This window comes from Serinus canaria, chromosome 13, assembly GCF_022539315.1.
Source record: "Serinus canaria isolate serCan28SL12 chromosome 13, serCan2020, whole genome shotgun sequence".
NCBI lineage: Eukaryota > Metazoa > Chordata > Aves > Passeriformes > Fringillidae > Serinus > Serinus canaria.
Window position 1 is genome coordinate 7,557,257 of NC_066327.1, and position 27,302 is coordinate 7,584,558.

The 27,302-nt window shown below is 46.4% G+C and overlaps 1 protein-coding gene across 2 annotated transcripts; it reads right to left on the reverse strand.

The window, feature by feature from the left end:
* Positions 1-1,029: 1,029 nt before the first annotated feature.
* Positions 1,030-26,778, reverse strand: LOC103825119 (solute carrier family 22 member 4-like). 2 transcript variants are annotated; one of them, XM_050979723.1, is made up of 10 exons: positions 25,052-26,778; positions 18,943-19,046; positions 17,169-17,323; positions 13,358-13,481; positions 11,307-11,433; positions 9,236-9,336; positions 8,049-8,263; positions 7,221-7,403; positions 4,673-4,808; positions 1,030-3,506 (listed from the first exon to the last, which is right to left on the reverse strand). In XM_050979723.1, exons 1-10 carry the CDS (start codon positions 25,643-25,645, stop codon positions 3,431-3,433), a joined length of 1,815 nt encoding a protein of 604 aa, XP_050835680.1. In that variant the 5' UTR covers positions 25,646-26,778; the 3' UTR covers positions 1,030-3,430. The 2 variants fall into 2 exon arrangements, with proteins under 2 accessions (XP_050835680.1, XP_009098660.3); XM_009100412.4 differs by having other exon boundaries at positions 13,358-13,529; positions 25,052-26,773.
* Between the last annotated feature and the right edge of the window lie 524 nt (positions 26,779-27,302).

Sequence of the window (27,302 nt, forward strand, 5' to 3'; positions counted from 1 at the left end):
AAGGACCCCGCAGATCGTTGCGTCCAACCTCTGACCGAACAGCCGCGTCCAGTCTTGCCTTAAACACCTCCAGGGACCTGGACTCCAGCACCCCCGGGCAGCCCCTTCCCACCGAATGGTGACTGGGCTGCCTGCAGCCCCAAGGCACACATGTGAACCTGCCTGGGGGTCTTCCAAAAAACCTTGTTTGGGGTCAGTGACATGGATGAGCCAGGAGCCTTCATGGAGTGTTCTGCTCATCAAAGCAGGGCTGTGGCTGTTGCTGCAATTTCAGGAGCTAAAGGGTTCCTCATGTCACTCTGTAGCACCTTCCCACAGCTGCCTTTGTCCCTTCAGCAGGCTCAGCTAAAGCTGTAAAAAAACTTTCCTGACCCTGACACTATTTTCTCAGGCAATGCGTACTACATGTTTGACAAATAATAAATTTAATAAATAATATTCTAACCTTAGGCCCAAAATCCCAGCTCTACCTAGTGGCACTGGCAGGAAGGTCAGAGAGTCCCATAGACATCAGTTCAAAAGCTGAATTGTATCACTGCAGAAATTTGGTCCTGCTCTTCATAAGGCTAATTCACATTTTCAAGTGGCTTTTCATGGCTGATATTTTTCCCCACTTCTAACTGATTAAAAAAAATGGTGTACCTTTTATAGCATTTTTTGAACACTTGTATTTACAGTGATCTTTTATCCCAGGCTGGAATCACACAGCTGTGAAAATTCTCAAAGGTAGAAAATGAATTATATAATAGGAGCTGAATCACAAAATCATCCTTGAGCCTGGCCAGTCAGCTTCCAGGGATACGCACCTGAAAGGCAGATAAACTGTACCACACCATCATAATTTTCCTGTGTGGAAGAACTTAAATGGTGAAAGAGCTTATTTCAGGAATTTTTTTTAGCCTAGTAAATAATAAAATGTATTTAGCCTGATCCAGTCTAAATACATTTTATTATTTACTTATTTAAAATTCTTGGCACCAAGTGTTTAAGTTCAGAGACTTGCTCTTCAAATAGAATCCACACATGAAGCAGGTTGAAACAATGTCAGTGCACGTTTTTATTGCAGTGAAGACAGAGGGCAATGACTGACAATTACTACAGCTTCATACAATTATTAGCAGATCCAGCAAGTCAGCAGAGGATCCAAGGTTGCACAGAGAGACCCCAGTAAAGGTGACAGAGGTTACAGATGAGGCACGGGGTGATGACCCCTGTGTCAGTGAGAACAATCCAGCTGGGATTCCCTCATTTCCACTATGCTCAGACTCCTTAAGGCCTTATAACAACATCACAAAATTTTAAGAAAGACATTCCACTCCCCTGAAAGATTATTAAATCTGCTGCAAAAAATACTGAAGTGTGATGCTAGCTCAAGATCAATGTTCAAGTAAGAAAAATGAGACTGGTTAAAACATGGTATTTTAAAAAACACTATACTTTTTCTTATTTAAAAAAGGAAAAACTTGTTTTAAGATACTGAAAAGTTCAAGAGTACAAAAATATTTACCTTTTAGAAATACCCACGCCTACAGTCACATAAAATAAGTCTCAAAATAACAATCTTCATAAAAATATGACCACCTATATTTAGCTCAAGTCCTCAAACCTGTCCTATACTGATAAAAAGGCTTTCTTGAGAAATTCAGTTACATCCAAACAGTACATCTTTAGATTAACTCTGTAAAAGTAAAAGCAAGATCAAATACTGCTGTTATTAGAGAAATTGATTGAGAAGGGATGAGAAGATCAGGAGTCACAGGTTCTCTTATGCCATGTTACATTTATGGCAAAAGCATAACTGCAGGAAATTAAAAATAGTATTTCAACTCCCAAAAGCAGCTTGAGTTAATTGCACAAGTTCCTTGCATTTGTTCATGAAGCTTAATATTTGTGCTTGAACTTCAGAGAGAGCCTCATTCTTGTGCCAGGAGCCAGAACAAGACAGCCTACCCTGAACTCATGCATGAGAGATGAGACATTGTGCTTTTGTTAGCCCTTACAGAAGGTGAATCAGGGCTAATTGTTATTTATAAAGGATACAAATCAGTCTACCAGGTCTGACAGACTTTAGGTGACCAAGAAGTGCACATACAGCAAATAAATACAAAAATAAGAGGAATCACACTCTTCAAACAATGTAGTGTTCATAAAACAGTAGTAGCACAACTCTGAACTCTACATTTATCTTCATCCAATCTAGTTTTGCTGAACTTAAAAAAAACGCCAATCATACATAATCTGTAGGATTTGAAAAATCCTGGTTTTGTTGTTGTTTGAGTTGGTTTTTTTTTCTTTTTTTTAATAAAACCCCCTGTGGTCCCAAATTAGTCCTTTTGAACTTCTAATAGCTGCAGGTGAACATATCCAGTACAGAAAATCAGATTTTTGTTAGCATCGAATTGCCTTTAAGTTTGTAAATCCTACAAAGGTTTTGTGAAAGCTTTTGAAACTGCAGTGAGTGTTCTCTGAAGGTGCAGAACAAAATGGTAGATATTCGAAGAAGAAATTAAGTACTCTGGGAAAAAGAAAAAACAACAACCCAAGAGAGCTAAAAAACTGCTTATGCCCATATACCACAAAAAACCTGAAAGCTACATGCTACCATGGCACGTTGGGACAGGATCATGGACTTGCTGCAGCTCACTTTTCTGTTGAAAGTGGGTGTGACCCACCAGAAAGTCAGCAAATTATAGTCCTTTCTCAGTGCTCAAGATTTTCCCCCCTCCCCAAAGACACTGAAGATTCACAAAGCTGAGGGTTTAGGGTGCGCTCAGGCTTTATGAAAGAGCAGCAGCTTTTACAGGAACAGGGGGATCCCAGGTCCTGGGAAAAGCAAGTGAATTCTAAAGCCACTCTGATGGTATGTTTAAAACCCATGTCCTTACAGGGAAGTCTGTGTCTGCTCTGCTACAAATGAATTTTGACTCCACTTAGTCTATGGGCTTTGGTCACAGATTTCAAAGGAGGCCAGGATCTTTCTTTTGGGTTTTGAAAGGCAGATACTCAGCTCCCCTTCCTCCAGTCAACACACAAAGTGAGAATAAACACCAGCATTAGGTTTGCTATTATTTTTTCCCCTTTCAGCAGCTTTTATCAAGTACCTGACTGCCTAGAGTCACTGCCATGTTATTTCTAAGGCTCACTTCCAGCTTACTCCTTGACTTGTGTTCAGCACAGACAGGCCCCCATTTTTCAGCAGGGGCTGTGTCTGCTGACAAACAGCAGGGACCAGGACACTGAATGACAGAATAAGGGTCCTGCAGGAGCAGACAGCATCTGGTCAGTATACCATGTAATTTGGGGACAGCAGCACAGGGGATAACAACTATGGTGCAGTAGCTGTTGGGTTTTGTTCATTTTCCTCTGGCAGCAAATGCATTTTGAGATGATTTTGTTCTTCTTTCAGCCCCTCTGAGAGGTGTGTCTTTCTTCACAAAGGTGTTACCCGACTTTTAGGACTCTCCTTGGAACTCCTAGTGACAGTGGGTTGTTGCTCATTTCTGAAACTGAAAGCAAGTAAAAGATTCAGAACATTTTCCAGGGTATCATCAGACACTTCCCTCTCCTACAAGCACTACTACAATAACCATGTTACACTGCTAATATAAACATGAAATGAAATATAATGTTCTGTACAGTGGGCCTTGCTGGATGGCAGCAGCAGTGCAGCAAACAACATTTGGAGTTTGAACATCCTTCAGCAACTATAATTCAGTTACTTCAGGCTGTTCATCCAAGAAACCTCTGAGGGGAATCTGGTTTGTTTCTAGGATTTCTAGCTACAGTTTGTCAACTACAAAGCTGAAAAGCCACATGTGAGACATCTAAGAAGTAATTGTAATAAAGAGCAACATGCCCTTTCTCAAGGAAAGGCCTAGCAATTTTTCTTTTTCTGAGAGCATAATGACAGCTCCTTATGCTGACCAAGAATTAGATAAAGGGAATTCTACCTTTTTCAAGCTATTATTGCTTACAGGGCCAAATTCTGTTCCAATACCAGTTCTCACTGAGCTGAATGGGGTCTATGCAGCTGCTCTTTGGTTAATTCAGTTTCCCTCTGCTGGTCTAAGAATTTTTCTCACACTGTAGTGGATGTGCATGGATTTGAGCAGAAATATTTGCTCGGTGTACCCTAAAGAGCAATGATGGTGGGACATGAGAACTGTCATTGCTTACAGCTAAGTCATATAAACCTGAGGAAAAGCTGTCTTGGCCTGTCTCTAGCTGCCCAAGAAGAGGCTAGAATTTTGAAATCCTGTGTTTAATTTAGAATAGTACCTAAAGAACTTAGACACTGGAAGAATGAAGGGTCTCATAATGCATATAATCCTACTAAATAAATAGTTTAAATGAATAGTTTAAATAAAGAGTTAAGGAGAGTAAATTATATAATAGGATGGAAAATGTCTGGACATCTGAAGCAAGAGCCTCAAGGTGCTGTGAAGGTCAGCCTTGCTTTGCCAGCACACATCAGCTCTCAGGTTTAGACATTCTGGAGAAATTGTATGGTGTCATTGTCTGTCAAATTAACAAACCCAAAGAAAACAATCTGAAGGGCACTTTGAGAGCTTTGAAGTTTTGCAGTGGACCTGAAGAAACATGTTTTCTGATTGTGAAAAGGGACTGTGTTCTAAACTCCTGTGCAGCGTGGGATGAATGAAAGCTGCCTTACCATTTCACCTTCAGCATCTGCTCAAAGCTCTCAGGCAGTGGATTGCCAAAGCTCTCTGGGAGAAACAGGGTCAGGATCCCAATCAGCACAGTCAGGCTCCCCATCAGGATATAGGGTAGGAATCTGTCATAGGCACCTGGCAGAACACAGAACATTCCAACAGTACGTAATGTTCACAACTGATAAACTCACATGTAAAGTTTATATTTCAGACATTGCTGTAATGCAGAATTAATTGGAATAATTAGCTGAGAGATTCATCAATATCAAAGGTGAATCCAAAGCTGAATTACATCTATTACCTGCCAGCAAAGGGACTTTTCAATTTTAAAGCTTCAACATGTGCTCTTGGATGGCCACACCTACCATAATTTCAATCCCCACATTTGTGTTGCAGCCAAAAGTTTGGGTAATTTTTTTCTTTAGGGTTTTTTGTTTGGTTGGGTATTTATATTTTTATATTTTCAACTTTTTATTTATTTATTTTCAACTGGGATAATCAACATCTTTGCAGGGCAATAGGTCTGCTGGAGCCTTCAGTACCACACTGTCATCAAGAACCAAATCCTCTGTTAAATAATACAATATGAGGGAATACAATTGCTTGTAAGCAGTGAAGCACTAATCACTGCCTGAGATCATGTACCCTGCTGGGCTGATGCAAAAGAAGGGAAGAGACCAAGTCAGCTGAACAGGTCAGTTCCAGACTAACAGCTCATTTATGGAGAACTGCTTTAAAGCCTTCCTTGCTGCAAAGGGAGAAAACATCAGGCTTCCCAAGACACACTTAAGGCTCTGACCTTACTCTACTCAGAGAATTATTTTGGACTTGAAGGCAGCAGCCTCTGCCAGCAGCCTCAAGCTGGCACACAACTGTTTAGGCAGGATGCAAGATCCTCAAGTCACAACAGCACAGCAATGAAAAGGTCTTTCAGAAAAAGGATTAGCTAGGAATTAAAGTATTGGAGAAAGAGAAATTATCAAACTGGACTTGACAGCTTTATTTTATAGCTGGGATAGAGCAATATACTTTATAATGTATGGAATAAACTCAGATTAAAGAGAGGACCTCTGGGTATGTCTCACAGAGCTGAAGTTTGTGATCTGATCTCCTCTGTGTTTTTGAGCTGGATGAACTGCAAGGTCCTAATTTAGCTGTAGCAAATAGCAGCAGCTGACAAGTTTCTCCTCAAACCTCTTAAAGTTTAGGAAACTATTTTGATGTCTGGAACATGATTTTTTTAAAGACTGAGCCTATGGATACCTGGGAGGAAAAAAACCCACAAAAAGCAATCAGCAAAAATGTTATTTTGTCTACATTTCTCTCTCAGTGCTGCAATGGAGACTGAAGACCTTAAGGAGAGTCACAGTCCTGCTGACCCTTTTACTTCACATTTGCACTGTACAAGTATGAAACTAAGACAAGGTATTTTCATCATTTTTGGTACAGAGTGTTCCAGTTACACTGGATTGCAGAGGTGAGTGAACACTGATTAGTTACAGATAGTAATCTCCTCTCCACTTTCCTGGCATGGAGAATCAGCAGGAACCCCTCAGCAGTACAGCAGCAATGTTTTGTCAGAGCCAGCAAAGCGAAGCTCATGTTGAATCAAAGATCTCAGCAGGAAGCAACACTCATTAGGGGCAGAGAGAGCTTGACATGGGTCCAGTGATGGCAGAAGGAAATAAATCATGTGTGAATGAAAGAAACAGGAGATTGAGCACCCCAGACTGAACAGTCAGTATTCACAGATACTCTCACCCTTAGTCCCCTAACACTCTTACTGTCTGCAACATGAAGAACATGTATTTTATGTATTTAAAAAAAACAAACCAAACCAAACAAAAAAATATTTGTCAGTTAATATATGTGCAGCACTCAGAATGTGATGGCATTGAGTGTCAAAAAAAGCCTATGAGGAAATTAATAATTCTGCTTACAGAAATATTGAGCAATGAGAAAAAGCAAAATGAATGAATGCTGAGATGACTGGCTTGGAAACTAAAAAAAAAAATAAAAAAACACTTCAAGTAAATACACTTTCATGCTACTTAACCTATATGTTTTCCATGTATTACTTTAGAGAGCACAAATCCTGGGAATGTTTGGATTCCCACCTGCCAACATACCCATCTCAGGATGCACAGGGACAGTACCATGCAATGAATTTCCTACTGCTACATTTCCTTACTTGCAAGACCACTTCTTGTCACATTCTCCTGAGTAACTAACTGGCACCCTGAGATGTGGTTATCATTTCAGCCACTCTGCTTGCACAGTTTATAAACATCATCATTGTGTTGGACCAGCTCTAACCCACTTCAGGGATGCATGAATGGTCCCTAAAGGAATGAATTGCCTGATCCTTCTGTGAAGCCCAGGGAGCTCCACTTAATTTCTACCATGTGAACTCACACACGAGCTGAGAGAAGGAACTGAAAAGCCAGCAAGTGAAGGGACTTAACGCTGAGCCTGCACTGCAGAAGCCCAGACAACTTCTCTGTTGTGGCAGTTGTGTGGTGCAAGGCAGGAAGCAGGAGATCTCACCCAGGTAAACGAAGTAAGGAGCAATGATGCTGCCCAGCCTGGAGGCCGTGGAAGTCGCTCCCACTGCCATGTTCCGCACCAGCGTTGGGTACAGCTCCACGTCGTAGACATAAAGCATTGAAAATGCAGCTGTGATGCCAAACTTCCCAAGCATCACCAGTCCAACAGAGAGGACATTAAGTTCTGGAGGAGAAAAAATAAAATCAAGGTGAATAAACAACACCTTGTGCTTATTACCTGTATTACTTCTACATCCAAAAGACTGTCTTGCTGTGTTTTTCCAAAAGGGTGCTTAAGGGTTTTTTAATGATACAAAGTGTTAATCCCATCCCTAGATGACTCCAAACTCCTGACTAAGCTTAATGTAGATGCTCAGGTTATTTTGTATTTGTCAGATTTTTGTTGACTTCAACCAAAACCAGCATTCTTGAAATGGAACAAAACTGTATTACACAGGAATAAACTACAAGCTTGAACCCACCCTTTTTTCACAAAATCCTGTGGAGATTTACACACAGGGAAATCTGGATGCAGGTTTTTATAGCCTGGAAGCACAACCAGATAAATCACAGTACACTTTTGGCTTTCATTTTAGAACTTGGTTCCCCCTGAACTATATAAAGCTCAGTAATTTGACACAATAAATGAGAGTCGAGTGTGACTCAGCATATACAAATGCAAAAGAAAAAAACCTAAGGCTGCAAGGGATCAGCAGAAACTTGACCTCCAATTCTAAATTTGATCCTGGTTTCCAGTAATTTTGTGGTACAAGTATACAGTACCATAACATATTTTGAATGTTTCATATACAAATGTTTAATTTTGTACCTGCAGGAACCAGCTGAATGAAGAGGACAACACTTCCCCCTAAAAACAAGGTGCCAGATAAGGAGTAGCGCCGTGGGAAGGAGCGGAGGAGAAGCCAGGCGATCACATACGCTGGAACTTCAATAACAGCTGAGAGGAAACAGTTGAGATAGGCATCTCCATGCCAGTCTGGAGTGCTGAGGGATAGGCCAAAGTAACCAACTGATGTGAAAAACCTGAGGAAAGCAATAAAACCAAGTTATTCCAGAAACAGCAGTATCTGGACGCCTCCAGTGTTGCCTCAGATGTCGTTACAAAAATAGGATGCCGCAAAGCACCGCCACAGGCATTGTGGCTTAAAAACGTCTCAGAGGCAACCCCCTCTTTCTAATTCTGTCATCCCATTCAGTGATCACATCCACAGCAGCTTGAAGACACCTCAGATTTCTCTGTCCTTCCTGCATACCCTACACCAAGTAAAAAGCTTTGTGAAAGTTGTTTACAAAGGCTTTTCACTGCAATGGACTCAAAGACACAATGAAAGTCTTGCAAGCTTCCCAAGCCAACTGCATTCCTACTTGAAGCTAGTGTCAGGATTTCCCACCCTCAGCAGTTCCATCATATCTTATTTAATCTTCACAGAGAGCTGGATGTTCATGTTTCAGATCTCAGCAGTGCCTTACCAAATGTGCTAGCCAGTTCCTTTCTGCTGGAGTGAATATGGACAGAAAAGAGTTCTGGTTTGTCTATAGAGCATTATTGGGTCCTCATTTCTCATGGCTGCCCAGGCAGGGACCAGGATCTCACTGAGATGGGCACAGTACAGAACAGAACAAAAATGCTGGCCACAGGTCTGGCTCTTATTATGTTACTGAGTTGCTGCCTTTGCTTCAAGAAAAACATTTCTCTTCAAATAGAGATTACGGAGATGGGGAGCATTAAAAAAAAAAAAAAAGCAACATACTTAAAAATACAGAAGTTGTTACATATAGTTTTCTAACTATTTTACACCTGAGTCAAGACTACTGTCTCCATATTCTTGTGTAATACTGCAGTGTGGTTGTGAGGACACTGAGGGCCATGTACCAGCCAAGGACCACTGGGGCTCAGCTCCGAGGCTCAGACTTTTTATCTAAACCTGTGGCATGTGCCCTCAAATCAGGAACTGTTCTATTGCCTGGGTACTTTAGGAATTCACATTTCCTTACCACAAAAGTAATGACATAATAGTAATAGTTGCAATGTTTCGGGTTCGAAATAGGTCCAGAAGGATAGCCTTCTGCTGCTGCTGGGGCTTCGAATCCTGCATCTGAAGGAAAAAGGAAAACAAAACCAAAAAAATTCCCACACACCTAAGAGCATAACAACCTCTGCTACCCACAGTCCAGGCAGTTACGGAGTTAGGACTATCAGGGGATAAGTGGTCAGCCCAAGGGCCACTTCTGCACCAGGGAGCACAGTCCTTAGACAGAGCTTGTCTTTGCACTCAGCTGTACTCATGGGAGTTTCCACTGCACCACGAAGATTCATTAGAAAGGAGAATCAGCTGACCAGGCAGATGAGTTAACGTTTCCTTAAGGATCTCACATAGTACTTCCTGAAGTAACCTCAGTACCAGAGGCATTGTTCTGTCCATTCTCTGCACTGTCCATTCTACTCTCTCAAACATTCAGTAGTGATGGGAAATTAATGTAGGAAATCAGCCAGTTTTGCTGCCTGGCAGGGAGAGGAACAGATGAGAAAGGTTGGTGAGGTGGCCAGGGCACATCATAGGAGCATCCACCACCTCAGACTGGAGATAGAGGGTCTAGTTTGAGGCTGCAAGCAGGAATCCTCTGAGTGGCAATTAGGGTGCCTTTCTGCCTGCACACTTCGCCCTTGCTAGGGCAAAGCCAGAACTTGTGGCCAGGTTTCCCCCAGGCCCAAAGCACAAACCACCCTGCTTCTCCCTACAGCACTATCCAGGAGATGCCTTTCCTAGGAATAGATGATGGTTTCCAAGGAGTGTCTTTCTATTAATGTTTGAAAAATACTTCCAACATGAGACATAGCATGCAGATATCTTCCTCAGGCTTTTTTGGACAGACACTTTGGCACACAAAATTTCCATGAAGCAGGTGAGTGCCTCCTTGTTTTAAGAAAATATGCAGGAATGATAAAATGCTGCAATCCAAAAAAGTCATCTCCAGTTTGAAAGACATCTGAGGCCTGGCTGTGAAGTAAGGGAAGTGCTTTTCCATGGCTGGTGTAGAATGAGCTTCCCATAATTGGAACATACACTTCAATTCACACTAAAACTTCCACTTGGGAAAGAAATCTTCAGCCAAAATATAAACGTGACAGTTGAGTGACAGATTCTGCCCAGGGGAGGGGTAACTCACAGCATCTTTGTCTGGCAGACACTGCAGAGGAGTGCACAGTGCTTTGCTTTCTGCTCTCCCTGCCACAAAAGGAGGGTGGCAGTATAAGGCAGCAGAGGAAGATCCGACCTACAGACACACGGTCATTGTTGAGGCAGGGCTGGAGGAGTCTTTGCACAGGAAAAATGTGCCTCTGTGAGGAGCTCCAGTGAGGGCAGAGCCAGTAGAGGGGGAGATGAGCACAGGAACCAACCATCCCGCTGTGGCTGTGCTGCTTCCCGGCTTGCTGGGCTGCCAGGTTTCACCAGACTTTCTTCTTTTAACCAACAGATATGAAATACAATACCAGTAGATATGAAATACAGAAAAACCACAGTTTTGAAGAAGAGCTTGATGTTCTTCCCTGTCTTCACTCACATCATGGTTTTCAAGTCCCGTTGTAGCACTCAGGTGCTTTGGCTGGTTTGGGCAACCTGAGGAGTCCCTCAGGCTCCACACAGAGCCAGCTCGTGCGGGTGCTGATTCAGGGTCCCCCACACAGACCCTTCCAAAGGGCTCTTGCTAAACTGCAAACTGCTACTAATGCACCAAAATGAAATGGGCACAAACACATTCTCCTTGGGTCTTTGCAGTGCCCAAAGGATGAAGCAATCTGGGTCACCATTGCTTTGAAAACCACAATAAAACACTGCTGAGGAAGAGAATTTTACTGTGAGAAGCAAACAAATAAAACCTCCCTCTGGGTTGTCACTTTGATCTCTTTGATCACTTTACTAACCCAGCACTTACCACAGGCCAACAGTCACTGCCAGCCTGAGAGCTGCCGGTGCAAACCAGCTCTGCTGGCACTTCCCAACAAGTCAACCAGCCAAACGGGGAAGTGCCAGCCAGGTGAAGCACCAGGATGTATGGAACATACCTCTGCAGTGTCAAAAAGCACAGCTGGGGCTGGAATGCCATTCATTTTTGCAGCCTTTTGGATAATAGCTTCTGCCTCCTTATATCTTCCCTGGGAGATCAGCCACCGAGGAGACTCAGGAATGATCCTATAATAAGTTTCAGAAGAAATGATTCAATGCTTGCCCAAAAGTAACAAGTTGTAAATAACATATTTATTGTCCTAGGAGTTACACTTGGATCTCACAGATTGCTTGCAGCAGGAGACAGCCAGCACAGAAGCATGTGGGCAATGTAATTCAAATACATGGAACCTATTGTCATGCTAAAGTAGATGCTTTGTCCTCAGTGGTTGTTTTTTAAGGAATAATTGATGTCCACCAGATGTCACCAGATAGACAGAAAGGATGGGGGTAGCTTAGCCAGTGTGAATAAAAAATATTCTTAGGAAACTGCACACAATGTGGAAATGCTTTAAATATGCACAGCATGTATTTAAAGGTTCTGTGTCATAGGAATTTTATATACAAACCTCACCATGTTACCACAAGTCTGAGGCAGATTCTCCCAGGCAGAGGGCAGGGGCAGTGTCCCCTTGCAGAGTTGATGACATTTTCTAATCAATTACAGGCACATGTTGAATGAATTAACACCAAGCACAGGACAGAAAACTTTAACTTTCCTTAACTAAATCCTTAGGTATTAACAGATGCTATTCCTTAACTAAATCCTTTGGTATTAACAGATGCTATCTTGCTCCCTTTATTCAGCAGCACTTTTACCTCTCCTTGGAAAAAAGCCGGTCAGGCACTCATTTTCTGATGAGCCCCAAAGACTGACTCAAAGCCAGGTCAATAATTACAAACATCAAATGATTTATATCTGATCATTAATCATTAATGGGACTTTCTGTAAGATGAGCTGCCTCCACTGCTTTTCTTACTGGGAAAGCTGAGGACCTTAAGACTGCAGAGATAATGCAAGGAACCTTCTGGAGAATTTGGAAGGGAAATGAGTGAAAGAGCAAGAGGGATGTGCAAGTCACATGGCCCGTGGAAGCAGTGGGTTCACATGCCAAAATGCCAGCTAACACCAACCTGCCTTGGCAGAGCTTTGCCAGGGCACCTTGATCCCCATCTACCCTCACACAGGCCCCAAAGTGCCATCAGAGGAAGTTTTTGGCACTTTTAAGTGTAAGCTTTTAAAAGGCCTGGGAATTCCCAGCCCATGGATTTCAAAGCAGGACTCTGAAGCCATGCCTTGGGGACAATTTTCCTGTGCCTCACAGTGCCTTTTTTATAGCAGACATCTGAGAGGCTCCCACCCAGAACCAGCCTCCCCAGAGAACAGCTGCTTGGTGGTGCAGCGGGAAATGCTGCTGTGATGAAGGAATTTGAAATGCTTCAAGTGAAATAAGCAAACTGACCCTTAAACAGAATCAGACTGTCTTTAAAACCCAATGACAGCAGAAGTGGAGCTGAAAACCATTTTAAAGGTTTGGTTTGAAGACTGAGGTTAAAAAAAAACCCCAACTAACCATCAGCAGATACTTCTAACAAGACTGGGACATGCAGGAGGTGTTTTAGACTATAGAAGAGTGTGTCTAAATCATTCAACTGTTATAAAGATCCTAATTGCTCACTTACTTTTTCAAGATAGCAAAAAGAAAAGAGTTCCCTGAATGATATGAAAGAACTCTTCCTGTTGTGAATTATTCTTAACTTAAGAGTGTGAGTGATACCTTGCTTTTTCTTTCCTATTTTCAAACACCTGTCCCTTTAGAAAACAGCAGATGCCCAAGGCAGCAAACAGAGAGGGCTATCTGCCCTTCTTCAGTGCTTCTGTCCAGCTAGAAAGAGCAGGGCTTCAAGTACACAGCACCAACCAGGCTCTCTAGGTAGTTACTCGACTTAAAATTGGCAAGAAACCCCAAACATAAAACGCCCCTCAAGGCAGAGCCTTCTCACTCGGTGAGTAGAAGAGTGCCCCTCCTCCCGGACCCTCTGCCACGACCCAGCACAAAGAGCATCAGGCGGGAGGGGAGGTGGAAGCGTGGCCCCGGCATGGACTCACCACCAGAGCGGGATGCAGAACAGCCCCGGGACAGTGAGCGCCAGCAGCAGCATCCGCCAGTCTCTGATGAAGTAAGCAAACAGTGGCAGCAACATGTAGCCAATCGCAAAAAATATGCAAACTCCTAATGTAGAGAATAGAATACGAACTGTTTTGCCAAGAATTTCTGTGCCTGTTTAAAACAAGGGAGGTTGGATTAGCATTTTAACTCTTTGTGTTCAAGCTTGACTAAATACTTTATTGCATTTACAAAAAAAAAAAAAAAAAAAAAAAAGCTAAACAATCTTAGAAACAATCTTAGAAAAGAGCAGCACAGCACAGACACACCTGTACAGAAAAGCTGCTGGGAGTATTGGGAACCTTCAGATAAAGAAGCTACTTCTGTTTGCTTTGATTATTGCATTGGCAGACAAGATAAGGACAGGCATGGGGGATGGCTGGCAGACTTCCAGGAGCCTTCCCCACACACTCATCCTGCTCCCCCACTTAACCCATCTGGATTGATGATTAATTCACTGCTGGGCACTTCTGAAAGAGCAAAGGTCTGAGCACAGCAGACTGGCATGGGATGGAAGGATGTGAATTTACAGTCAGGTGAGGTGGAAACAAATTTCCCACCTATTTTTGGGAACAGAAGGAAGGTTGGAATGTTGGATGGGCACATCAGGGGCTGAAGGACAGAACCAGAGAAGATGCCATCCTCTAGTAATGTGACTGTTCCAGTAGCCAGGCAGCAGTCAGGGAAAGCATCCTACAGCCATTGCACCATGCAGCAACCCAATATCAAGTCATGAAAACTCAGACAGTTCTAAGCCTTCTACAGCACCTAAATTCTTTTATAATAAAACACCCAGCCACTCCTTAGCAGAATCCAGTGAAGCCCCCAAGTCTACCTCACTTCTTGAGCTCTCAGCCCCTGGTCTGCAGAGCTCTCCTTCACATCAGGAGCACTGCAAGGGCCATAACTGCCACAGTTTGATCTGGACTCAATTGAAACACAAACCACACTGAGAAAACTGAGCATCACAAAGTGTGCAGAGTGTACTTGGTTGTGTATCATGGCAAGAACTCCAACATTTATTATTGCAGAGAAAATGGAAAAAAATACCCAAGACTGGAAAACCCTCCTATTTGATAGTTACATGAATTGCCATTTCAGAAACCTGGAGTAACTGAATAAAGTCACAGTAAAAAAACATGAAAATAAGAATTTGCTGGGCTAAAATGAGTGTGTGTGGATCAATGTTACCATCTTCCTCTCAACTTGCTCTTGTTTGGAGGGACTTTCTTGGGAGAGGTCTGATACTTGAAACATTGTTTTAAGCCTGTTAAATGTTACATTATAATTTGTGTCTCCAAAGACAGTACCAGATGATGTCTTTCATCTTCCCTCATTCTCCTAGCCATGGAGTAACAGCTTTTGGCCAATACCATCATGTCTTCACAAACCTCTGCAGCATTTTGCAGTCCCAGAACCTGAACACAACAGTTTTGAGCACAGAGAACAACTGAGACTAAAGCTATGAGAGAAATTTCACAGCATGTCTGAAAAAACTCTACTTTTGACTACAGAAGTTCACCAACAGCTCAGGGGGAACTATTTCCATGAAGGTGGGCAACAGTGCAAAGGGCAGCATGAGCCTGGGTGGCTAAGGATGCTGAAACAGGGTCTGAGCTACACATGGGGAGGCAACAGAGGTTTGGATGTTGAGAGTTTGAGTGACAGGGGAAACCTGTGCTGAACTTGGGAAAAGACCCAAGGCTCTCAGGGGTGGAGGGTGCCAGGGCTGCAGCACAGCCAGGATCAACGGGGCCTTTGTAGGTGCAGGTGTCACTGCTGCCCTGGCAAGCACAGCTCAGCCCTGCCTGCTCTTGGATGAAACAAGGGAAGCATCTCCAGCAGGATGGGCTTTCTATAGGAGTTACTTTTCTTTTTATGGGTATGTTCTCCTATTCAGTACCTCTATCACGAGCAGCTTCCTGGAAGCTCCTGGGTTTGCCTTGCCACAGGCAGAAGTTACAGTGCTTATGGGGACACCTGGCTGTGGAATGTAGGGTGGGAAAGACCACCCTCTGTCAGTATCTCCCTCCTTACCCATGACAGGCAGCTGATGGCTCACTTAAATGAGGAAGCTAAGGTTTAAATTAGTTTAGATTAACCCTGCCCTTAGAACCAGCCTCAAGGCTGCTGGGGACTGGCCAGCACTGCTGCCAAGTGCCCCAGGAATCTGTCCCTCTGGCTCCCTGGGAGCCACAGCTGGATCTGCCCCTCTGCTCCCTGGGAGCCACAGCTGGATCTGCACCTCTGCTCCCTGGGAGCCACAGCTGGATCTGCCCCTCTGCTCCCTGGGAGCCACAGCTGCTGTGGCAACTCTACAGAGGGGGAATGGCAGAAGATAAAGCCCAATGGGGCAAGGGCCAGCAAATGACAGCTAACCAATTAAACAAGCCTAATGGCATCAGGGAAAACCCAGTCCCCTCTCTCAACAGAAGAGCCATTTGTCCACTGGGGTGTTCCTGGTCTTCCCTTTCAGCTTTGCTTCTGCTGAGCCCTGAGACAGCATCCCAACCCACATCCAGCTGTGCCCCACATTCCCAGGGGAGCTGGCAGCTAAATTCCTGCCTGATCAGAACCTGCACCTCTGTGCTACCCAATACCCATGTGTTTCCACAAGGATTTTCAGCTTTACCCAGTGCTGTCCCCTCCAGCCTTCCCATTTGCTCCTGCTCCATCAGCTCCACACAAGGATTAAACTACCAGGACAGTGGGAGCAGTGGCAGTTGTGACAGCAATGGCAGGAACAGTTACAATGGTGATGGCAACAAAGGATCTGTCTGCTGACAGCCTGACCTTAATCCTCCCCTGCCACAGGCAGCAGTGACTCGTGGCTGCTTGGGGACACTATGCTGTATCCTCTTCATAGCACTGACTTCATATTATGCTCTTCTGAACTGTTTTTTCCCTGTTAAATCTCATGGGGTAGGAAAGACCAGCATTAACTAGTAATGTACAGTTTTAATCTAGCTCACATTATGATCTACAAATTGTAATGTTGACACCAGAGGTTTAAAACCAGCCATAAATATATATTTATACTGACTTTAAAGACAGCAAATTCCCATTTCCCCCCTGAGACCTGCATCACTCATCCCCATAATCTGCCCATGCAGTTGGGGGATGAAACCCCTGCATCCAGTGGGAGCCTTTGTGGAGTCCCCTTCCCCATGGGGTCCCTTGTTCCCTGCAGGGTCCCCAGGAAGAAACTGTAGCCATGCAGCTGCTGGGTCTTTATTCCTACACTCCTCATAGTAAAGAAAGCAAAACTTATTTTCTAAAACTTAGGACTTTATCACTGATCTCAACACTGAGAGCATTTATAGCCAATGGGGCTTTGGCACTCAGCCAGCTCCTCTGCTCTGGTCCCCCTGACACCCATTGTGCTTGGAAATTGCTGGTTTGCTCCCAGGCTTTGCACTCAGGTATGCACTGACCTCTCTGCAAAGGGTGAAGAGGGAGGCAGGGATGAACCCAAATGCCTTCTGATCTCAGACCTGCTGCTAAACCCTGACCACTGCCTTGAATGTCTTCTCCAAAGAGGAATGAAATGGATGTTTATTTATACTCCTCCTGCTCTCTTGTTTTTCTCTAAACCTACAGAAAGTATAGGCTTGAAGAATCACAGAGGAAAAAAAATCATACTGGCCTAAAGTAGGAATTTTACCAGTGTCTAATTAAATGATCCAGGTTCAGAGGGAAAAAAGGTAACAGTACATTAAGCAAACATTTAATCTAATGCAAATGTATTCATACCCAAAATGAAGGCCACCACGTAGTTAGAGATCTGTCCCATCCCCACAATGAGAAAGAGCACTGTGAACATCTCCCAGCTGGCGGAAAAGATCTGCAGGAAGCTGAAGCCAGTCTGCACAGCCATTGTAATAAAAAGGATATTCTTCCTGCCAAACCTTTGGTAAAGAAAAAGATTATTACTGAAACAGCATGTATTTATGGTGGGGGCTATATAAGAGGGCACAAGGGAGAACAAATATCCAATCTCAAGTCATGCATCTTAGCACAACCTGAAGTTCTGTTCATCTTAAAGAATTTTATTTTCATACGCACTAAAAAATATTAAAATTTCCAAGACCCATGAGGAACATGAGAAGAAACAGAGAAGAAAAGCTATGAGCAGAAACTTCAGAAAGCCACTAGAGAGAGATTAAGGAGACCAGGCAACAGTACAATAGGGAGACACATGCAGACTGCAGGCCAAAGTTAGGAAAGTTAGGAAATGATGGATTTTAAGCTACTGGCACCTATACTTTGCAACACCATTATGCTTTGAGTATGCTAAACAGCTTTGTCAACTGGTTCTGGTCTGAGTTGCCAGACATACTGTCCCCTTTGTCTCACCTGTTTCTCTGCATTAGGATTATATGGCATGTGGCCCTGGAGAGGCAGGACAAGCTCAGGTTTTCCTCCCTGTGGGCACAGATGCTGCACAGGCTGCATCACCTGCTGCCTGCAGCAACTCTTCACTTGGAAAGGCTTCTGTGGCAGGCAGGGGAAATTGCTTAGGGACAGGCTCAGATCACAACCCTTTACTGACAAAAGCCCCAAATAATCCAAGGAAGCTCATGTGGGAAGGCATGAGCTGGGCTCTCAGTGGCTGGACTGCCATCAGGGCACACACACTTCCTCAAATGCTCCCACTGGGAAATGGCACCACTGGGATTTAGTGATTATCTCATCTCCCTTTCAAACAGTAACACCAACTGACTTCTGCACTGGGGCAGGAGTCAGGAGATTAAATTCAGATCACATGGAATTTAATGCTGGAGGCTTTAGGATTAAGACTGCCAGTGAGTTTTGAAACCCTCCACTAAGCACCCAGAGGAACACTGCTACCTTATGACATCCTCAGTCCCAGAGAGCAGTCAGAGCAGGAGCAGAGATCCCACCATATGGCTATGGACACAGGGCTGAGGGCTGAATGGAGCAGAGATTTGCACAGGGAATGTATATTCTGCATTCAACACTTGTACGGCCAAAACCTCAACACTGTTGAGACAATTATCAAATGCCTGTAATGATTTTTTTACATTTATATCTACTTAGTGAGATGCTATGACAATTGCTATCATTTTCAGGTTATCTTTTTTCCTTCCTCTTATATGCCCTTACTCTGTTTCCACCAAACCATCTCTCCTATGCAGAGATTCCATCCAAAGGGCAAATTCCTATCTTGCAGCTCTATCAGGGATTATCAGTTAACGTGCAACAAAACCCAGCATCTTTTAAACTACTGAAAAGGCTGGATAAAGAAAGAAATGGGAAGTGGGTTGTGAAGGGAAACCCACTGCATCAATCTGCAAAGCAGCCACATGGGCTCCTTGTAGAGATCAGTCCCTGGGCTCTGAAGAGCCCAAGAGAGAGAAATCCTTCACCTGGGATAGACCAGGATGGGATTTTTGAAGAAGCCAGGCCAGTTACCTAATTTAGATCAGAAATCAGAGCACTGGATATTTCACTCCTTTTGTCTCTGAAAACAAATGCCCCAGGTGTGCCCTGCCCATGGCATTACCTGTCTGAGAGCTGCCCTGAGATGAAGGAGCCGATGAGGACCCCCACAAAGAAGAGGGAGGCGGTCAGTGGGGCTTTCCAGTCGTCCTCACACACCAGGTTCCACTGCAAGAGAAAGTCCTGTGCTCAGACACAGCCCCAGTGCTGTGCTGAGCCTCATCCAGCACAGGGGCTGCTGCTTGGAGACACACACGTTTCCATGCAATAGAATTCTGTTTCCCACACTTCCATCCATAGCCAGCTCTTGGCCAAGGTCACTGTTGGACACCCTGCTTAAAGCACAGGAAAAGAAGGGAAAGGGATTGCCTCCCCAGGCAACTGCATGAGGCCAAAGCACCAGCAGCTGTCTGACACAGCCCCACTGCCTCTGGCCAGCAATGCCAGACCTGATGGGAGCCCATGTGTGCAGCTCAGGGGCTGTCCTGGACCTGTTTCCAGTACAATCCTCCCATCATGTACCCACCAGACCCCTGGAGCTGGCTTCCCATGGTCCAAGATGCTTCCAACAGTGAAACAGAGCAATGGAGAAGGGTAAAGAACCATCCTAGCTAAGGAGAGCTCCCAGTTTACCTATGCCAGCACAAAACCTGCTGCCTCTCTATAACTTCTGGGGCTGACAAAGCATGCGTAAGAAGACACACAGAATGAAATCTCTTTTCTTGCATTGAAGTGTTACCAAATTCTGTTCCCCCCCACCACCTGTACACTGACTTGCCACCCATCACTCACAGCCTCATGACTGCAGCTGGCTGTAGCTGCAGACTTAGGACAGGAGCCAGTGTGGAAACTTCCACCTAAAACTACTCATAACCTCAGACAAGGTCTAAAAAAAATAAAAATGGCATCATGAGCCTCTGTCCACCGAAGTTACAGCTGAGCATGTCTGTGCCAAGGCTTGCTCCCCTCCCGGTGACTAATCTCCTGGTTAAGGCATGCCTGCCAGCAGTACTTAGGGAGAGGCTTCAAACATGTCACTCTCAGATCAGATAATTCTACCACAATGGTAAGCTGGTTAGATCACAGATTAAAGTATGGCATAATTTTAATAATTAGCCATGCTATCAGAGAGCAGGGCCATTGCCTGCGCCAGCAGCCACCCTTTGCTCAGAGAATGGATGGGTCAAAAGCACAGGCAAAGGTTTGGTGATGGAGCAGAAACTTGCCATCAGAGCTGCTCAGGTTCCTCACTCAACTTCAGGCAACAAAGAGCAATTCTTGTGTTGCAGAGACACCCAGGTGCTATCTGATGGCACCACAAGCCCTGCCAAAAACAAACCACCAGTGGATTGGTGGGTGAGCTTCACAGCTGCTGCAGAACAGGCAGGCAAACCCCAAAATAAGGCGGTGTGGTTTGATGCAGTTTGCTTTGGGCTACAATTTAGGCAAGAGATGCAATTAATGCCTATTTTCAGACAGAACAGAAGGACTCTGCCAGCAGAGGGAAGTCAAGTACCTCTGCCCTTTGCCTAGCCTGCAAAGTAACACCAGCTACACTACAAAAAAAGAAGTTGAGATTAAATACACAGCCCATGCCTCTTCCAGAGGAACACACATGTCTTCAAGGCAAGGAACACGGAGACTTGTGGACTAAAATGTGACTCCAAGACTTAAATCTGATTAAGAACAAGAAGAACCCTGTGGCAGAATTTTCTGTAAGGTATTTTCTTGTCCCTGCTGGGAAGGGAGAGGTGGTGAAGTGTGGGCCTGTCTGGGCACACACCTGCACTTATTGGCACTGTGTTTTGAGAAGGTGGAGGTTAGCATGTGGGTCAGTGGGGCTCTGGTACATTCAAGGATGATAGTTGTGAAAAATAGATGCAGGAATCTGCTTCACCTGTGAAAGAAAACAGATTTCTGTAAAGAAAGTCAGTAGAAATCAAGTCCAGTATTTAAAACAAAGCAAAATTCAGCTACAAAAAACCTGGCATTCAAAGTGCACTGCAGAGTCTTTTACCTCATCCTGCTGTTCCTTCCTTGCCCCTCTCAGGGAAAACTGTTGAGTGCCAGCATGGCAGAATCTGCAGCTCATACAAACTATTGTCAATTATCTGAGTACTGAGCACCTTGCTCTGGGGCATTAGCACAGCACCTGCTCCCGGACCTTCAGACTTGAGTTGCTCAAGGTTAAGGATCAATGTTTTCAAAATGTCTCCATGGTACCAACAGCATGTTGGCTGTAAAATAAACCCAGCTAAATAATAACTTGCCCATGAAACTGCATTACCTCCTTGGTGCCAAATGCCTCCTATCCAGGTGTTTGCTCCATTTTTTCCCATAACATACTGCATACCCAGCAAAAATTCACTCTAGAAGGTCTAGTCTTTCACAATTGGGGGGGATGTATAAAAAGCACACAGCAGCTGGCTGTCCAAAGAGGTGTTACTGTTTACAGGAACTCACTGCATTTGATCAGGAAACACACAAACACATCAAATCCATCTGACTTTGAGTATATCTGAAGCTGCTGAGTGAACAATCCACCTATTTTAGCTCCAATATCATATGGTACCTGAACAATACAGCCCTACCCTACAGCTACATCTTATCTCCCAAATTCCAGCTTCCCATCCCCACAGGCACTCACTCTGACTGAGGCTCATGCACAGTGATCAGCCACATATCAACATGGTAAGGTTTCACCAGTGCTTCAGTGTGTAGGGAAAAGTGAAATGCAGCTTGTTTGACCCCTCTCTCAGAGCTGCATCCATCACAGATAGCACCAAGCACTCCATGGCTACAGGAACTACAGACCAGCCACAGCAAAACTGCCTACAGCTAGAACTTCCAAAATGTCTCTACTAGGCTAATTATACATTAACCAGAAAATAAGTAATTCTGTAATGTCCCTAGCAAAGCAAACTGGGGAGCAAAGTTCATGTAAGATTCCAGGCAAGGCGTCTGAATGCTAGGAATAGGAGCTGCTCAAGAACACTGCTATTAAATCACGTTATTCCCATCAAATCCCTACAGCCCTCTCTGACAAGTCCCCAGCTACTGCAAGAGCCAATTCTGCTAAGTGCTGCTGGTAGGAGCACTACAGATGGACAAGCTTTCTGAAAAACTGAAATTGCTGGAGAGGGTACCCTGACTGCCCAAAGTGCCCCCCCTGCCAATTAGAAATCGCTAATTAACCCCCTGAGCACAGCCCGTTCACATCAGAGGAGAAAACACTAGAGGAGCCTTGTGTAAATGGGTGGGGCTGCAAACCAGGGAAAATCTGAACTTGTTTCCAAGAGTAAAGCTGACCATGAATAACTCAAGAAGTGTTAATTATTCACAGATGGCCCCATCCTGCTCCCTGGGTACCAGGTCCAGCAATGACACCAGCTCTGCTTAGTGCACAAGTGACAAGCACAAGCACCTCCATGCCTGAGCAGAGGGTGGGCTTCCAGGGCTGGGCAGGGCTGTTCTCCATCGATGGAAAAAAACAGAAGAGAACAGAACATAACAGAAAAGACCTTCAGATGCCTTCAAACCACTGCAATTCCTATCCAGTCTCTTGCCTCTGCCAGTCCCAAAAGCTTCTGGTTTCTGCCTGCACTAAGATCAAGGGCCAGGACTGGGACAGGGACTGAACAGGATGACACAGGTGACAGACCAGTACCCCCAGCAGAGCCTCTGGCACTCCCTCTGCCCTTTTCAGGGGCCCCAAAGGGGTGTCTGGGGTACATGCCATGCCCCAGTAGTGGAGAGCAGCTCAGTGTGTCCCCAAGGAACAGTGCTGGTGACAGCCTGGCTCAGGAGAACAAACTGGATCCTAATGCCTACTCTGAAAGGCAAAATCAGTGCTTGTCCTTGAGACTCTAATTCATGTTTGATCTGAACATCATTATCTGGAAGTAAAAGAAAAGTAGATTACTTCCAGAAAAGAACACCAATGTAACAGACCCCAGGAGCCCCTGCCAATAGGAAAAGGAAACTGCAGCCCCTTCATCTCAGCCAAGGAATCACTCTTGACCCCACAATGACTCACATTTCCACTTGCTCACCATTACTCTTACAGCCCCTTTCTTATATCAGCCTGGCCCAAAGATCACCTGTGGACACGTTCACTTTTCCCCATCATCTCCATTTTAACACCACCAAAATGACTCAGTCTGGGATTCTCTGGTCCCAGGGTTTAGCATGTCCTCACAGACCAAGTAACACAAGTGCTGAGCTGGCATCTCCCACTTGCCTTCAAGCAGCATTTAATAACAGGATTAAATGCAACTGAATGAATCAAATGAAGTCTCCAGCTTCATCTTACTTGATGGTAATCCTGTACCATCAAGTTCTGTTCTTTAATTGAGTTCTGAAGCTATTTCTTCACTGAGCTTTCTGGTGGCCTGTCCTGGCTTGTCTTTCCTAATACAGAGAAAAATGTTGGGTACAAAAATAAGCATCTCAAATTTGTCTAAACTGCCTCTTTCCAGCATTTAATCAGTGCCTGTTTTCCTTCTTTTGAAACCAAATTCTGCATTTTTTCCAAATATCCATGACAATTTTGAAACAAAACAAGTATCCTTCTTTTCCATCTGGCTTACAGATGGGAACCTGGCACTTGGTTTCCATCTCTGAAAGTGTTATTGCCTGTCTGGCACACCCCAGGCCCTGTGGCAAACCCCACAGCTATGTCCCATCCAAATACTGCACAGAATGCTCTTGTCTGGCATCTTCCAACATAAATTATTTACTGTTCATTAAGAAGAATCAGATTTCTCCTCCTTTTGCTTCATTTACTGCCTCTCCCAAAGCATGCACTGACTCTAAAAAGTTCATAGAGACACCAGGATAAACTGACCTCCCTCTGGCAGTGAAGTGGCATTGTCTGTGCCAGTGGTGGCCACCAGGCACCTGTCATGCAGCCGTGCCAGCCTGTGGGTTATGTGGGCAGCAGCCAGGTTGCTGCTTCTGTTTGCCCATGGCCAGGAGCAGGGCAAGCCTTCCATGAACCCCTGCCTTGATCTGCTATTGTGAGGGAGCTCGAGAGCCAGCACAATGGCAAGTGTCACACGTGCCAGTGACGTCTCTTTGAGCAAGTGACAGGAGGCTGACACCTCCTGCCTGGCATGTGGCTGAGCCTACGTCTGCACACCCCTGGCACAGACCCTCCTCCTGTGTGTTCAGGGCACAGACTCCTCGCCTCAGCATCAGAACCTTTCCTGGCTGTGCCATCCTCCGATGTTTTTTGGTGGCAGATGTTGCTGCTGAGTCACAGGGACTCGTGAGGAGGGTTCCCCACCCTTTCCCTCTCACGCTCCCGAGGGTGAGCCGTGCATGAGGAGGGTGGCCCTGGGCTGAAGGACCGCGGAGCCTGCCAGCTGCCACTGCCTGCCATGAGGGCGAGCCTGTTATTCCCTGAAACCCCTTACACAACGAAGAACAGCAACAGCACTCCTGCAGCTTCAGAGGAATCATTTTCCTTCTCTAACGGAGCTGCACACTCCGTGCCAGCGTTACGGAACAGCACGGCTCTGCCTCCACACCATGGCACGGCCAGAAGAGACAAATAAGTGCTTACATTGCCCGGCACAGCTGATGCTGCCCCGTGACTCTCTGCACAGATGATGCCACTGCAGACAGAGCCTTACAGACCGAGCGGGCAGCCCGGCTGCGGCCAGGTCAGGCTCCCGCAGGAGTGACCGCGGCACCTGCCTCCCGCCAATCCCAGCGCTGACCGCCGCGGAAGCCACCGGCATTCCAGGGAGCGGGGCCAGCGAGGGTCCATTCTGCTCTAGCCCCGGACAGACTGGGGTGTGTTTATCTGAACGTCTCCATGTCCCCATTCAGCGCTGCACTGAGGACGAGCTATTCCATCACATAGAAAATTTACTGGGATGCTCAACGCGCGGCAGGAGGAAACTACTGGGCTTCAATTTTCTGCCTCCCCCTCTACACAAATCTGTCCCAGAGTAAAACCAGCTGGCAAACACAGCTGGAATGGCGAGGGCGCGCAGCTCCATCGTTAACCTTTAACTCGCATCCCTCGCAGCATCGTGCCCAGCCGGACCCCTTCCCGCAGGCACTTCACCCGATGGTTCCTGCTCCCTGTTCGCCCACCCCCAGACAGAATGAGAGGCCCCGGCCACAGCACGGCCCGGGGTAGGGGTGTCACCGCGGCCGCGCACCTCGGCGATGATGGTGGAGTGATAGACATCGCGGCTGTACTCCCAGCCGTCCAGGCACGGCTCCTGCTCCAGCGTCTCCAGCTCCACGTCGGAGCCGGGTCGCAGCCCCAGCGCCGAGAAGTTGGCGAGTGCGGCCAGGCGGTAGCGGCGGCAGCGGCTCGGCACCTCCTGCCCGCCCCGCCGCTCCAGCGGGATGCTGGCGTTACGCCACTCGTCGCTCAGGTTGGCCCCGCGGGGCACGACGCACCGGTGCTCGGGCGTGCCGGCCAGGAACACGACCGACATCCCGTTGAAGCCATTGGGAATGATGCTGGCGCTGAGCAGAAAGAAGACGAGGCGCTGGAAGCGGCCCCATTCGCCCAGGAAGGCGGTGGCTTCATCGTAGTCGCGCATGACGAGCGCGGAGCTCCGCGGGTCTCCCCGGAGCCGCGCGCTCCGCGGAGGCGGTGCGGACGGCTCCGCCCCCGCCCGACTCGGCCCGGCCCAGCCCGGCCCCGCGAGGCGGCGCGTCCCGGCCCGGCGGGCCCGGCCGGAGGGGAGGAGGGAGGAGTTCGGCCGGCCTCGGGCTCTCCCGACCCCGCCTCCCCGGGGCATCCCCGGAGCTTTCCCCCGAGCACCGCTTCTGCTCCGCCGCCGGCTCCGGAGCTTTCCTTAGGAGGCGTGTCCGGTTTTTTTCCATTTATTTGCCTGGGCAGCCGCAGCATGAGCGGAGCGGGTGGTGCCGGTACCGGCACGGCGGGACCGGGCGGCTGTCTCGGCAGCAGTTGCCGGTGCGAGATCAGCGTTTGGTGGGAACGCGGCAATGATTGCGCCGCCCCCAGCCTTCACCGAGCCCCGAATCCCTCCCTTCAAAAAACAGGCTATCCCCTGTGTTGCTGCTGCAAGATGGAGGCACAGCATCGTACCACCCCCGCGGGAGCGGAGCACAGCCGGGCATCAGGAGCACAGTTAATGGGCAGGGAGCTGGAACAGGGAGCCATCAGCTGGGAGCTGCCGGGCCGGCGGCGTCTCTCTTCCCGGCTCATCCCACGAAAGGTAGCGACGTCGATAATGGGAGCCCTCCTACACGCTGGCACAGAGGAAAACAAGGGCAGTATTTTAGGAATTGAACGTTCTCACAGCCCCTCAAATCTCGTCCCTAATGCAGCCCGGTGCTTTTTCCCAGCAGTGTTTACTCTCGGCAACAGACAAGGTCAGCAGTGTCTGCTCCAGGAGCCTGTAGCAGCTCTGGCCTCGAGAGAGGAGCTTTTTATATTCCCATCTCCTATCCATGTACTATTCCTGCTCCACACGTGACTCTGGCTTTGCCCGCAGTCCGATACGTGGATAGCTGTCAGAGCCATTTCAGAAATCTGAACAACGCTGTCGTTTTCTGAAATTATTCAGGGAGCACTCAGAAACGCGGTGGTGTCTAAAACAAGCACAGTCCTTGCCCTGCTCGGACATGCGGCTCTCTGGAGCTGTGAGCAGGGTGCCCGGGTCGGGCTGTGCCCAGACGAGGATGCCCGTGTGCGATGTGCGAGGGCAGGCTGGGAAGTATCGCTCCAGCAGAGATCACAGAGGGCGACGGCGGAGTGGGGGAAGGAAGCACGGAGTGGAAGCGATGCTCGGCGGTGCTTGGGCAGGAGAAGCATGTGGCAGCATTTATCTGGCCAGGCAGCGATCTGCAGCTGCTTTGGATGAGGGCGAAGAACTCGTGTCATGGGAAGATTCAGATATCTCCTGCTTGGAGAGGACATCCTCATGCCAGGCCTGGGCTACTGAGCAGTCTAAGCTGTCCCCAGTGATAAGAGCAGGGTGGGGGCCAGTTGGAACAGATCAGGGGTTCCCAGGCAGCAGCAGGCAGCAGCCCTCCACCTGCCCTGCCCTGAGGCTGTGCAAGAACCATAGTAAAAGGCAATGCATGCCTGCACCCATGAGGAAATTAGGGATGTGGAGTGTATTGTCTTAAGCATTAATGCTAATGCAAGCATTAATGTTAATGCAATCTTAGTAATTATTCAGTCAACAGTAATTTATTACAGAGGACTAATTCACAGAGCTCAGAAATAACTGTGGTTAGGCTGCAAACTTAGCATATCAAAAGTGGAAGACAGAGTCAGTAAGGGGTAGATGAAGTGCTTAGGTTTATCTGGTTTGCAGATGCATGCTTAACGTATTAAAATTTTGTGTCTGACATGAGAACACCACGGGGTTTTCTCTTTACTGTGAACCTGCATAAATTAGCAGTCATAGAAATCCCTTGTGTTCT